At 38.6% G+C, this 14,985-nt stretch overlaps 1 protein-coding gene across 2 annotated transcripts in view; it reads right to left on the reverse strand.

The window, feature by feature from the left end:
* LOC117423499 (uncharacterized) overlaps positions 1 to 14,985 on the reverse strand; it is a 63,220-nt gene that overhangs the window by 45,319 nt on the left and 2,916 nt on the right. The window contains exons 3-13 of one of the 2 annotated variants that reach the window (XM_034039384.3): positions 14,259 to 14,570; positions 13,431 to 13,757; positions 7,063 to 7,398; positions 5,697 to 6,002; positions 3,969 to 4,363; positions 3,735 to 3,863; positions 3,105 to 3,302; positions 2,498 to 2,644; positions 1,989 to 2,249; positions 1,155 to 1,329; positions 590 to 756 (exon numbers count right to left, since the gene is read on the reverse strand). In XM_034039384.3, the coding sequence (XP_033895275.3) occupies positions 590 to 756; positions 1,155 to 1,329; positions 1,989 to 2,249; positions 2,498 to 2,644; positions 3,105 to 3,302; positions 3,735 to 3,863; positions 3,969 to 4,363; positions 5,697 to 6,002; positions 7,063 to 7,398; positions 13,431 to 13,757; positions 14,259 to 14,570 (2,753 nt within the window). Of the gene's footprint in view, positions 1 to 589; positions 757 to 1,154; positions 1,330 to 1,988; positions 2,250 to 2,497; positions 2,645 to 3,104; positions 3,303 to 3,734; positions 3,864 to 3,968; positions 4,364 to 5,696; positions 6,003 to 7,062; positions 7,399 to 10,827; positions 10,950 to 13,430; positions 13,758 to 14,258; positions 14,571 to 14,985 lie in introns of those variants that run through there. The other variant, XM_034039386.3, reaches the window with a different exon arrangement.

Consider the following 14,985-nt stretch of genomic DNA (forward strand, 5'->3'; position numbering starts at 1 on the left):
CCGATACATATGCTAGTAAGAACCGATCTGGCACTTTGGATGGGTCTATTGCTTTTTTCCCCTGCAGCAACTGTGCGGCTTGCGAAAACGCCAAAAAGACCGAAACCTATATTAGTTCAGTAACACATAAACAATACCACATTAAGCAATTAATTACTTGTGGTTCGGTCAATGTCATTTACCTTCTCTCATGCCCATATAATTTGCAATACGTCGGAAAGACCAATCCCTTTTAATAAATGCACTACTTTAGCCCAGCAGGAATGCTTTAGCACTGTAGGCCAGGCTGACTAATTTATTATTATTATTATTATTATTATTATTATTATTATTATTTGTTTATTCAGCAGACGCCTTTATCCAAGGCGACTTACAGAGACTAGGGTGTGTGAACTATGCATCAGCTGCAGAGTCACTTACAACTACGTCTCACCCGAAAGACGGAGCACAAGGAGGTTAAGTGACTTGCTCAGGGTCACACAATGAGTCAGTGGCTAAGGTGGGATTTGAACCGGGGACCTCCTGGCTACAAGCCCTTTTCTTTAACCACTGGACCATACAACTATGAAGGGGTGAGACTTTAAAATACCTGGGAGTGCTTCACCAGAAATTCAAGGAAGGTGCCCTGATCCATGTTGACAAACTCTTCAAACTTAAAATGCTCCAGGATTTTCTTCTCGATTTTAGATAAATAGGACAGGTTGAGGAGTCCGTTGCAGTTAGACAGGTGCTTATGTAGATTTTGTTTCACCTCAGCTGAAAGTCATGGAAATCGTGATATGAATATCAAACTGTTCTACTACAAAACCACCAATTTATAAAACAAATTTCCCTCTATGCTGTAAATAAAGGCATGACATCATTCAATAAGGTAAAAATCACACTCTGTGTAATTACACCTGTTTCAATGTTCCTTTAACTATCAGATTACATTATTTTTCATCATGTCCCTTAACCTGGGAGGTTTACCTAAAATGGGGTGCTTTCAACACAAATTAATAAAGGAAATAGGAAAACACAGGCCATTACAATCTGCTTTGCAGGCAAATGGGCTTCATCTTTGTTAAATTAAACCCTCCAGCAATGACACAGTAATAGCTGTTTTGCATTGAGAATTGGGAACCAACATGCATTCACATGAATAAAACCCCTACCCTCGCTAGGTGGCTGAACATTGTTTTTTTGTTCCTTTGGTTCAGCAGGCTTGTAGTTTTTCTCTTTGGCTACCAAGTCCTGAGGGACCTCCAGGGATCCACAGCAAATGGCTAACTGGAACAATGCCATAGCCAAGCGGTCTCCCATCACCCTTAACAAGAAGTCCTGGACATGCTAAAGAGAACAAAGGACAGGAATATATAGCAAACAAGTACTGTGGCACATGCTGTATACGTCAAAATACCGGAGCACAATTCAAATCCCATTCGAATGGAGTCAGAAAATTCTGGGTCTAGTTCCAACATTAAAGACACTGAAAAATACTTTAAATGTATTTACTGTAGTTTCTAGGAGTATCTCAGTTCAGTACAGGTTACACAAAATAACAAGAGATTGTTTAGATATACATACAACTCTAAAGCGCAGATATATTTTTGAATTTTGAATAATTCCTGAAGGCCTTCCTGTTTTGTTTCAATTTGGAGGTTTACTTAGGAAGGCTTTTTTTTCTGTACCTGACACAAATGAAAAAACGGATGTTACACTAAAAATAAAGGTCACACGGCCTGATAAATGCAGTGAGTGAAACTGCGCTGCAGCACAGGAAGTGGTTTGGGACCAGGAAGCAGCAGCAACTATTTATTCTATAGCATTCTTTCAGATAGCTGCATAGTTCAAATTGAAGTATAAAACATAAGCAGAGAACCAAAGGCAGAATAGAGGAAAAGGGGGACCGGTGATATATACTATTGCAGTTAGAGGCAAGAAGACATTGATTTATACTGCTATAAATGAAGCAGACTTCAGTGTATTGTCTTGGATCACTGCAGTACCTTGGTCATCTTTTTGTTGAAGACGCCCCCTGCGTTGTTGAAGACCTCCAGCACAACCTCGGCAGCGGTCAGGCTGGCGTATTTCCTCCGCAGCTCAATGCTGCCCCCGGTGGAGAACAGCTGGGGCCCATTAGCCGGGTCGAACAGACTTTTCTTGATCTTTCTCATTTTGCTCTGAGCTTCTTCTTCGATTTCCTTCTCGATTATCGCCCGGGCTTTATCCATCGACGTATGCTCAGAATTTTGTGCTTTCCTCAGCGTCTGTTTAAAAAATAAAAAAAAATGCAACTACTTTAAAACAGCAGCAGCTAGTTCCACAGACCCCGGTTAGCACTAATCTAAGTACCCAGTGTGACTATAGGTAAGGTAGCCAGAGAGCCGTGATAATCAGGATGTGTGAATCCAGTTGTAGAAGTATACAATCATACTGGATAAACATGTGTTGTATTCAGTTTCATTCCTTCAAAATTTAAAATGAAAAAGTAAAAAAAAAAAGACATCGATCTTACGGAGACTGATAGAGCGACGCTTTGGATTCTGATCCCCAGCTCGTAGGGAGAGTCACAGTTATACTGATCCACCACGAACTGCATGAACTCGGCCAGATCCACTTTACTTCTGTAGGCGCGTTGTTCTCTCATATAGGCACGCAGACTCTGCAGAACACAAGCCAATAACCAAGACCGGTACAATGGAGGAATATAAAAAAAATATTGAAAAAAACTAAGAAAAAACACCTGAATAAATAAGTCTCAATTTATGTCTTTAACAAAAATGTACTTTTGTGATAGTGTTTGTATTTGATGGCTCTTAATACTGGAGGTTCTAGGAGAATAAGAAATACACCTGACAGTCATAGAATATATTTTAAGTAACCATTGAATCCTATTAGTAGTAACCTACACTTATAATTTTGCTGAGTGTGTAGATCTCGCACTCAATGTCAATTTCAAAGAATTTGTATTTATTATCTCTTGCATTCTTTGTAGGACGGTAAAGTGTGCACAAGAAATAGACTTGCAACTTGATTAGAGGTAGCCACCAAACAAACATACACGAGATATGTCAACTGCTTGTAATCTGAACGTAATAAAATATCACTGGAAAATGTTTTACCTTTAAGATATCCACTGTCTCAATTTCATGTATATCCTCATCCTTGATGGTGCTGGGAACTTTAAACATCTTGTAGATCAATGGGAGCTTGCACAAGGGGCCAAGTTCTAGTTCTTCAAAGCGTTTCTTATTTTTCAGTCCAGCCAAGCACTCTCCGATCTCGTGCAGGGTGCATACTGTCCGAACTGCTTCGAAAGCCTTTTAAAGAAATGCAAATGGTTACAGAGCAACATGTTGTCACTCATCCATAACATTCAAATACTCATTCGTAGGGAAAGGATCTCTAGTGGATCATCTCAGAGAGCGTGCTTTAAATCTGCCTTGCTACAAGTTACCAATCTTGGCTGTGGGCTTCCTTGACCTTTGCACTCCAGCAGGAAAAGACGGTTTGGGCTAGTTTGCCTCATCAGGCTTCAATGACCCCTATTGATTAGGTCCCCTTCCCAGACTGGACCTGTGCCTCCAAGGTTCAGAAGCCTGGTGAGATATTTTTATGTTCATAGTGTTTACTCTAGTCTATAACGATAACTGTAGAACCAAAGTGGTTTTTTCCAGTTCCGTTCCATTAGGTTTATACTGTTTTCTATTATAATCTTTTAACCAAAATAAATATATAAAAGCAACCCACACCTCAATGAAGATGTTGATTTCCCTGAGGGTACGAGAAAGCTCTTTAATTGCAGGAAGGTCTCGTTGTGGTATGATTCCACAGCGCTGCAGTGCCGGGGTTCTTAAATGTCTGCAGATCCTCGATATAACCTAAAAAGGAACACATTAAAAGGAAGTTCGAACCAGCGGTTTACAATCACATCTTATTAGATTAACAGGCAAACTGCAGCTCTATAATGTACGATTGCCACACACCTTCTCTATGGTGACGTGCTCTCCCTCTGATGCAATGGCCCGGATGAACTCTGTTGCCAAGGCGTTTGCTTCCTCCACGCTTACTCTTCTCCGACCTCCACCCATCATATCACCTGCTTGCAAAGCTTCTATGTCCTGCATGTTGGAAGTGTGCATTTCTCTCATCTGGGAGTGGTACGCATCTTTGAACACAGGGGTGCTGCTCTTCTGTTTTTTCATGGCTTCTTCCTTCAGCTTCTTCTGCTCCGATTTGGAGATCTTTCCTCCCAGCTCTGGGAAGTCTGCTGACTTCAAGGAAGGAGGTGGGGACGCAGCCACGGGCTGCCACTGGAAAACCTGCGATGGACCTTCTGTGGTGGTCTTCGGAGGGGTGATGGCCTTCAACTGCGTCGATTCTGGAATCATTATTGTTAAGTAATGTCATTATTTAAAACTTAAGGGGTGCTATTCAATTCATCTAAACTGGCTGATATCAATGCAAGTGTCTTTAGTGTATATCTGTATGTGGGAGGGTCCTATTTTAATGGCTTTCTGTTTAGATCATTAATTTTACTGTACCCTTACCTTCTTATGAAGTTTGAAATTACTGAGTTGTTCTTATTGCAATTCCTCAAATATTCTATCTTTTAAGGTCTATGTTAAGGTGTTTGACTATGAGTTATGGAGCTGCTCTTCAATTCTAGTTGCCTGCTGTACACCTGTGATGCAGGCTAGACCAGCCAAAGGGAATTTATATTAGTAAGTGACAAAAGCGTCAAGTGCACATTGCTAGCAAAACAAGAGGTACCGAAAAATATAAATGTGACATACTTATGGAAAGATTCTGTGCTAAAGAATACCAAGTTTTTAAACATTAATTTAATAACATTGATATAAAACAGTGCCAACAGTGTACAGTATGTACCCAGATATACTTTATACAGCAGACTACAAAGTGCAAAGCTCATTACAGTTTTACTGAGCTATTCTATAATGTGAGCGATGACTCAGCTACTCCTCAGGGCTGATTAGAAATGAATACAGATGGCAATGTGCCTGATGGATGAGGCACAAGAATATTGTTCAGACGTGTTTGAGCTGCATTCCTGTGACAAGGGAAAGTCCAGTGCCAGGCCTGCCAAGTATTCTTATGTGCACCAGGTAAAGCAGCCTACTTGTGACAGGAATTCTGGGAGTAAATTTTAAGTTCTGAGCCCACCCACTGGACATTTTACACATTACACATTGATGGTATATTGGAACACCCATTCATTGCAGGTTCCTATGTTTGTACACTGTGCAATCGTACAGCAAACTGCAAGATTACAACACATTGGTTTAACAAAGACTTGCATGATATTCTTGTATGCTACAATACAAGTGTAATTTCCAATTGTAGTCGATGAAATCGGTTGGACTGGCCAACGATTTGTATAGGCTTAGATTTTTATTTAATGGATATTTGTAGACCTGAAGCTGACTTAAAACATAATCTGTTTTAATGATCACCGGTAATGCACTGTATGGTTTTTTGAAGAAGGATATATCATTATATATAATAACAGCCTCTTGGTTCTTATATTGGAATGTAATTGTTTTATAGCTATAGGGGATATTGTTATCAAGCTGTGTGTTAGCGAATGGTAAACTATTTCTGAAGCAGATGATCCACTAACTGAACATCCCCTCATTACTATTGAGTGTTCAAGGTTACAAACAAGAACACAATATTTATTGGTTCCATCTTACCTGCAGGGCTGTTCACAGCTGGCTGTGCTTGAACACCAGGAGTCGTTTCTTGTATTTGTTGGATGGCAACTGCATTGTAAAGAGAGATGTATAGTTGCAGAGGCAATGGAGTCTTGTAATGCAAATAGTAAGCGTTCTGAAGCTGAACCAAAGACACAGAAGCAGCCGGGTATATTTTGACCAGCTCTGTCACATTCTGGAGTAGCTGTTCTTCAGTCAGTTTCGTTGTTGGAGGGCTAGGGCTCAAAGAGACTATAGAAGACAATATGCTGGACCTGGGTGCAGCTGGCGTCTTCTGTTGAGGTGCTTGAAGAATAAAAATAAAGCTTTGTGTCAATTCTTAATTCATTTACAATATTATCATCATCATCTAACACCCAGAAATTCAAGCCTGAGCTTCCTTGCGAGGTCCGGATTGTTGTTTAGTGTTGTTTACTATACAAAGAAAATCAGTTAAAAAAAAAAAAAGGCATTATTAAAAATAAAGCACTGCAAGTATTTAGTAATTAACAAATTGAAATCCGACAATATTTACTTTATTTTTTTGCACCAAAGTGCGCGTTAACTCAAACACAAATCTTGTTTCAGCTTTTTAATGGTACAGTAAATATATTAATCACTCGCTTTCTTGTTTTACCATCTAAAAGGTGAAACTGCATTCCCAGTCTTTTTGCCTGCCTCCAGGTCTGCAACAATAACCCTCTCGTCTTTTCTAGCGCCTGGTTTTTATATCCAACTGCATCTATTTTGTCCTGTCAAGAGCTGAATTTACTGATAAGACAAGCGCTGATCAGTTTCCATCTGTACCGTTCAATTGGTACCAGCATGTATAAATGAGGTCCTTCAGTTAGTAGAGGATATCACATCTTAGAGGACCGGATCTCTTAGGTTCTACTGTATTTCACTGATTTAGGATGTGCAATAATGCTCCCTCACCATTACCGCTTAGGAGAAACGAAGGTGAGTGTAGGCGTCCTTTGATCCCACGACCAAGTCTTTACACCCAGAAGCTCTACAGCAGATGTCGATGAGTTATATTTATAGTCTTGAAAAACAAAATACTGATGGCCTGATAACTCACAGGTAAGTCCCCCCCCCCCCCACCCCCAGAAACAGCACATTTTTCACAGAATTTCACCTTGCTCAGTCTTGCTCAGAGACAGACCCACATGTACAATATGCTGCAACTTGGGCGTTATCACCTTGTGCCTCTAACCACAGACAATTATAACAAATGTGTCAGTAAGCCCTGCTTATGTAAAGAGAAAATTACAGCGAGCAGAATTATGAAAAAGTAGACCACTATGTCCACAGTATATAGGAGTATTCCCTCTGTGTCTTTGAGTGACATGTTGCTTGTAATTACCTCTTGCCCCAGAGGTGTCAGCTGGTTGAGGGCTTGGCTGTTTTGTCACAGCAGCAGCTGCCATCGGTGGCTTGGGTTTGACTGCAGCTGCAGGTGTGGGATCCCTGTTCTTAGGCCTGTGGTCTGCACCGAGGAGGATAAGTTCCCCTTCTAAGTGCAGTTCATCCTTCATTGACTCTATAAAGGCAGTCAAAGAAGGGAACCCCAAAGTGGAGACTGTCAGGTTTCTTTTGTATCTCTGACTGTAGGTCACAGCGAGTTTCTTCAGGTGAATGCCGTCCGGGTTTAGTTTTAGGAGATCAAGGACATCCCGGTGAACCGCCTCCATTTTCTTAACTGGAAAACAAGAAGAAATTGTATCAGAAACACAGCAAAGGACTGTGGGTCTGTTACATGCACACCCTTTCTTTGTACAAACATTCTTTGTAGAAAACTAGGAAATACTAAAATAAACTTCATAAATTCAGTATGAGCTTTGATAAAGAACATTAATAAAATAAAGCTGTTGTATAAACATCCAGTGTACAAGCAAACAATAAATACATAAATAAATAAATAAATAAATAAATAAACAAACACATTTTTTTTGTGTGTTTTTACTTACTTCTACCAAAAACTACAGCCTTCATCACTACATCAAAAGAACCATACTGTGGAGCTCCGTGACAGGCCTTGTTTACAAGGAGCAATGGCATCACCAGGCAATCATTTACAAACACACTCACCAATGCAGTCAACACATCCTGAATATGAAAATTGTGCATACAAAAAACGTAAATGATGTTCCTAGATTACACTGAGATAACCCAGACCATTTCATAACAAGAAGGTTCTGGAATTGGAGGCACACTGTTGTTTCTGTGTGTGCTTCTTCTAGATATAAGAACTCTGAATGGAAAATGATTCACCAGCTTTCAGCAGGAATGACAAAACTCATAAACAATAACTGGACCCCACCCTCGAAAAGTTTTTTTTTTTTTAACTCGAGACATTTACACGAGAAAAATGTGTTGTGTAAAATGATTTTTTTTGGGTTTCCATTCGTTCAGTTTATTTTACTCAAGTAAACCGGGCTTTTCACCCGACGTCATGCAAATGAATGGGAAAGGTGTGGGTTGATATGTAAATGAGTTATGCGTAAAGTACTCGTGCTGTTTTTGAAGATTACTAGTGACATTTTGTGAAAATGTGGTTTCCATGCGCAGAGAACTGGTACACGAGTGAATCTAAGCTGCTGTAATAAAGCAAAATACCCTGTGCCTGCTTGGTTAATAATGTGCTTTACTGCTCTTGACCAAATTGTTTTTCAATTTGAGGAGTCTTGTGCTGTCAGAGATGCTCTCCTTTCTTTTAAGTTGTGTTGGATTTACTGCTGTATTAAATATTAATGATGCAAACAAATAAAACACAATCAATATGTTCATTTTCAATTTCATTTGGTCAGTTCTGAGAGGGCATCAACAACTTGGATGTTGTTGCGCTGTTTTGGGCGATCGAGCTGGCTTATGACATCCAGTTCACAAACTATATTTATTAACGTGGAGGGCAGACTAGCATTGTCTTTGGACATAGCTGGGATCAAAAAATGGACGGGAATTCATTCAGTTAAGCAGCTCACTTGCTCTTCGTGTTTAACTTTAGTGTAGTTTTTACAGCAAGGGTATTCTCAAACATACTATAAGTGGTTTTATACAGAACTGTAAACCCACAAGATATATACAACATGACAGACCAGACACAGCAAAAAAACAATAATAAAAAAGACCGCCCGCATTAGCATTAAGGTGAACTACTCCACTGCTAACCATAAAATCCCCCCTCAGCCACTACTTTCTGCCGTCTTGGAATCCACAGTAACAACTGACCTGCTACCTTGCAATATTTCTAGTTAAGGATAAACACGCTCATTAACATTTACACGTGAAATGCGGGTTTCCATGCGAAACTCGGCATGGGTTTTCCTGTGTGTATCCTTCTCTTTGGCTGTTTTTTTCGGCCACAAACCTGATTTACCAGAGTAATTCTCCCAAACGTGCAGGCGCATCGCCATTTCACGTGTAAATTGACTTGCATGGAAACCCCATGATAGTCTACTGATAGGACAATTAACTGCAGAACTAAATATTTATTTATTAAAAACCTGATAAACAACTGCAAAAGAGAGCAGTATGCATACATTAAATTATATTATGGTCTGTCGCCAGTTGCTGAACTCAAAATATTGTAGCATGCATGGGGGAAGGCAGCAGGAGGGCTGGTAGGTGACGTAATCATACACAGAGACATAAGCCCGATATATGCTCCTTGCAAAGGAGCCGGTTCTTTTGTACAGCGGTATCGGCGCTATGCTTCAGTGCGAGAGGTCTCGGGTTCGCGCCCGCCTTCCGCCTGTGTGTGGATTGCCTCGCCCAGTGTGATGTGCCTGCCTGCGGCAACCAGGAACACTACAATATGCATATTAACAAGATGCCCAACTGTAATCAGAATATCAATTAAAAATCAAAAGGCGTCCATTTCTTGTAAAACACAGTAATCTCTTGATTATCTGAACTAATTTATCCAACTGCCAACTGGATAACCTGTTAGATTGTGGGCAATGCTAAGCTGTTGCCATGGAGAAAATGTCTTAACCAGCGTTCTTTGGTATTCACAGTACAATACAGTAGGTTAATATTTAAAAGGTACAGGGGTCTATTAAAACTATTTTAGTTCTGAAGTGAACATTTCTCAAGTTTAAATATTCTTTCAAAATTCCAACCAACTTTATTCATTCTGAATAAGCTGAAGTATAATTAGTACCATATTAATGTAAAGAAATCTCTTCAAAGTAGAATAAACCCAGAGCCTCATCAAATTACAAAACACTTGTGTAAAGTAGTAATGTGTGTTATTTATTGAAGGATATCATTTATCTTATAAATTATAAAATGTTTCTCTGACTACATAAGTGTTTACATATTCACATATTACTCCCAGAACTAAATTATTTCAGCATTCTACAGTACATATTGTGTTACTGTAGTACATTATACAATAACACATGCTTTAAGATGTCTCCTGGTCCCAGTCAGTTTGCTCACTAGATTGTATTGTATAAAAACCTAAATAACATGGTCCAAAAGCCACAGTGAAACTGATGTGTTGTACCGCCTCTATCAATACCACTCCCTCTGCCATCATGTTAATGACAATATACTTCCTGGTTCTAGTGTTTGCACTGAAGCACCAAAAACAAAGCTTCTTGTTTTTATAATGAACTAATTGAAACTTAGAACCTTCCTCGTACTATATGTAGATGTAGATGTAGTACTATATGTTAACTTAATATCACAGTGTTTTATTACCAGCATGTATTTACTTCCAGCATACTAGAAGAATAATTTAAATGTAAGCATTCATAAACTATCGTCTGTCTTTTGGGGGAAAAAACCCCCATAAAACATAAACAAACATGTTAATTGCTTCAGTTAAACTAAATTTGTAAATGACATACAGTCTTCCCTTCTATGTATTCTAAGTAACTGTTATAATTCTGGCTTTAATGCCAGCAAAAGACTGTTTAAAAAAATAATACTAATTTTAGAAAAATACAATAAAACAATTTAAAACAGTTTTGCATTTACTTCTTACAACTGCATCTCAACATTCTTTCAAGATGTCATAATCTCTTTAGTTATACAAAGTTAGCTATATTACTCAAATAAATAAACCACATCATCTTAAAATCACATTTACACAAGTTAAACTAATAAAGACATCTCTTACCTGATACACAGGACAGCTTTTTCTAATGAATGCAAGACATTGCTTTTAACTCTATGAAGAAATATGTCCTAGTTGTTATAGTCTGTTGATGCTAAGTGTTTTGTAAGCATTCCCTTTTGTACCATTTCACTTCCTACTGAATTTATCTCCTCCCCTTTTTGCACAAATGAGGTGCTTGGAACCTATAACAGTTCTTACTGTAGAAATGAAAGTGAAAGTATTGAATGCAGGTTTTTAATCTGCAAGCATCCTTTTCCTCCTGAGCATGTTATATAAAAACGTTATTCTTGACTGGTGTTAATGTTCAGTTCTCAAGATAAGTCAGGTTTAGGATTGCTCAATACTGTAGGATATGAAAACTAACATATTTTAGTACTGAGTCCTGGGTTTCAGGTTAAAAAACAAAAACACAAAATAAAAACAAATTGATATATAAACAGAATCACAATTGGATAAGCTGTTCTCTAGAATGTTAGTACACTTTCTATTCACAGATTCTGATAGCGTCAATAACCTGTGTTCAAGAATGCCCAAAGTAAGTTGAAGAAGCTGTAAACCTCTACAATTCACACTACCTAAGAACGTGCAACGTTCTCACATATATATAGCAGCATACAAGTGTTACACAGACCGACAGACCTGATTATTAGTTACACATACATTAGGGTCTTTATTTGTTTTGTGGTCTTTTCATTTACAAAACTGTAAGGCCTTAAACAGTCATGTGATCAAACATCAATTAATGTGGACATTATGGGTAGCTTACTTATATGACTCAGCAAATCATGAAGGCAAAGCATGTGGGAGGTGTTGCAAACACTGGTATAATGATGAATACAAATTCTGTACTTTTGATTTTTGGTATCCAGGGGCACAAATGTAACAAAATTCCAAAGAATAACGTCACTTTTACAAGAAGAATTGCAGTTTATTATCTGTTCTTGGAAATGTTGCAAGCCCTGTTATTTTACTTCCCAATAAACAAAACAGAAACTGCTTCAAACAAAAATGACATCTGAAAACAAAACCTGCTGCAAGTTTCACTTTCCCCACATCAGAAGCTTTGGATCTGTTTCGATTCTGTCTGCTTTCACTGGTGGTCATGTGACTCAGCACCCTTAGCAACACTGCAGACTTTATAACCAACCCACGTGTGCTTGTCTCACAAGAGCAACCAATTACATTTGCACAGCATTAAAGGGAACATGGTGTACTGCATTTCAACTAAAGTAACTGCATTTAAGAAATGCAGAAACATTGATTGTATTTCAATTAAGAAATGTTAATTACACTTTTGTTGGCTTTTCGTTTTTATTATTTTTTATATTATCTGTTGCCAATTCAAACAATGCAGGTTTTCCTGGGCTATATTGTCATGCCTTACTGCATAATCCTTCTGGTATCTATTACAGTATTCTCTATATAAACCTTATAGTCATCTATACAGATATGTCTACAGAAACGACTGTATATATTGCTACGGAGTATCCTATATAATTAGATAATTATATTCTGATATGGATTAATATACAATTCTACAGATATCAATATGGTTTCTTTTTTCTGTAAAGGCCTTTACTAAATTTGTCCTTTAACCAAACTGATCAGATTACTCATTGGAACAATATAGAGGAAATATATGTCTTTTGTGAACAAAAACAAAGCATCCCCCGGGGGCATAATGCAGTGGAAATGTCGTGAAGAGATCTTTATCACTAATGGAGCCAGAGGTTAAAACTATTTGCTTATAAGCATGTGAGCTGCAAAAAACTGGGAAACAAATTATTTGTACCAGTTTTCATATGTGGTTTGTCAGCCAACTCTCATTAATACAAATTTCAAGGGACCGGCAAAACAAATTTGTCTGATCAGTAATTCTTATTATCAGGAGTCCAAGTCCAAATGCATACTGTCAGTTTTTATTGAAGTGACAGTAACCCTGAATTCAAATTTAATTTAAAGTACAATGAAAGGTACTATACATTTAAACATACTGTGCCTTTTATTGAAAAATACAGTTGTAAGTGAACTTACAACTTATATGCAACTTGAAATCTGCATGTCCCATTCTGATCACAGGGGCATATTTAAACCACAAAAGCAAGGTGTCTTCAAAATCAGGGTATTGAGCAAATCGGAAATGCTGACAACTTGCATCCTCTCTTTTGCTGATCATGTAAATGTGTCACCCGAGTTCGTCTTTGTGGCAGGGCAAAAGCTCTGCTTGTGTAAATAGTGTGTGGGAATGTAAGGTTGGCAGGGATGGGGTTAATGTTGTCCCTGCCAACAATCACAGGTGTGACCATTCTCCTATTAGGTAATGGAATGCTAACTGGAGAATGGCCACCCGTATAAAAGCAGGAGAATATCCTTTGTGATGGGGTTAGGTGATTGAACCTGGGTTTTTAGATTGAAAACTTTATAGTGAAGGCGAACGCCCAGCTTGAATTGCTTTGTTTTGTGTGAACCTTTTATGTGTTCCTGTTTTCATTTGTGTATTAAACGTGTTCAATATTTGAATACAAACCACTCAGATTGAGTGAAAAGTCCTAAAAAGGGAAGGGAACTGTAAAAAAAGAAATTAAAGAAACAAAATGAAATACCTTTAAACTGTTTCACTGAAGAAGGCCTCTGGTCACTCTTGGTTTCTGCCAATTCCTTGACCGCAGGACACGTGACCGCAGGCCGTGGCAGTGTTGCTGTCGATCTTACAGTCTTTACAATGTTCTTCTCTCCCTGGCGCTCCACACAGACCGTGTCCCCCAGCAACAACAACAGATCCTTCAGACAGGCAAAGCCGTATTCTGATAATGTCAGCTTCCGATGGAACATTGTTTTGTAACTCTTCCGTATTTTGGATAATTCAATGCCATCGGGAAAACATAGGAACAGGACGGTCAGTTCCTCTCGAAGTCGGGGCAACTGGTCACCTGATGAAGGAAACTTAAGTAGTTAAAAAGGTCTGCACTGGTTTTCTTTGCATGATGTCTTTTGCATTTATAAATTATCATACATTATTTGTTTATTTATTATTATTTATTATTTGTTTATTTAGCAGACGCCTTTATCCAAGGCGACTTACACAGACTAGGGTGTGTGAACTATGCATTAGCTGCAGAGTCACTTACAATTACGTCTCATCTGAAAGACAGAGCACAAGGAGGTTAAGTGACTTCCTCAGGGTCACACAATGAGTCAGTGGCTGAGGTGGGATTTGAACCGGGGATCTCTTGGTTACAAGCCCGTTTCTTTAACCACTGGACCACACAGCTCCTAAAATCCTGTGATATATGGACACTGAATACATTTCAGACAGTGTTTGTTTGAATATTTGCACCAAAAACAATTGACTAGCACTCCTTTAATACAGTTTTCAAAGTAAAGAAAATGAACTCTTCTTTTAGTACCAGTTTTCTGTCATGATTTCTTACCTGGGAATGACGTTAATTTCGTCTGAGAAACAACAGCCTTGCGAGCTGTGCAGTCGGAGACAGATTCTTCTGCCCCTCCGAAACTGTCTGCCATTGCACCTCCAGTCTTTACTTTAACAACACTACCATTCACCTCGAACGTTTCCATGGACTCCAGCAATGATTTTAAATTTCTAAAGCCGTAATTATTCACAGCAAGGTGTGTCTGGTGCTTTTGGGCATAAGCGCTTCTTATTTGTTTATTTGAAACGCCCTCCGGATGTCTCAGGCACAGTTCCAGGATCCATTCACGCAGTAACTCTATGGAATACCCTAAAAACAATAAAAAAGACTCTATAAAGTACACAGAGGTAACAAAATAAATCTTTTGTAGGGTTCACATTTTCCTGTTAACTCCTTAAGGTACACAAGGAATTGAGTGGTTGTTCAAACAGTTTCTTCTTAAAATACATTTGAGAGTGGCTCCAGGAGGAAAATGTGTCCTCTAGAATTATTTAGTTTTTTTTCTATTCTACTGCATCTCTTCTGCAACATTCTGCCCCTTAATGGATGTAAGAAATACCACATTAGTTCTGCAATGCATTTCTTACTGATATATTCATTTTATCCACTAGGGGCAGAATGTTGCGGGGGACAGGTTAAGGGTTACATTTAGGACTATCAGCTGTACTTAGAGATTAGACATGTTTCACAGCTGTATTGAAGCCACAGGAGTGCTTTAAACTTT

This window comes from Acipenser ruthenus, chromosome 17, assembly GCF_902713425.1.
Source record: "Acipenser ruthenus chromosome 17, fAciRut3.2 maternal haplotype, whole genome shotgun sequence".
NCBI classification, from domain to species: Eukaryota; Metazoa; Chordata; class Actinopteri; order Acipenseriformes; family Acipenseridae; genus Acipenser; species Acipenser ruthenus.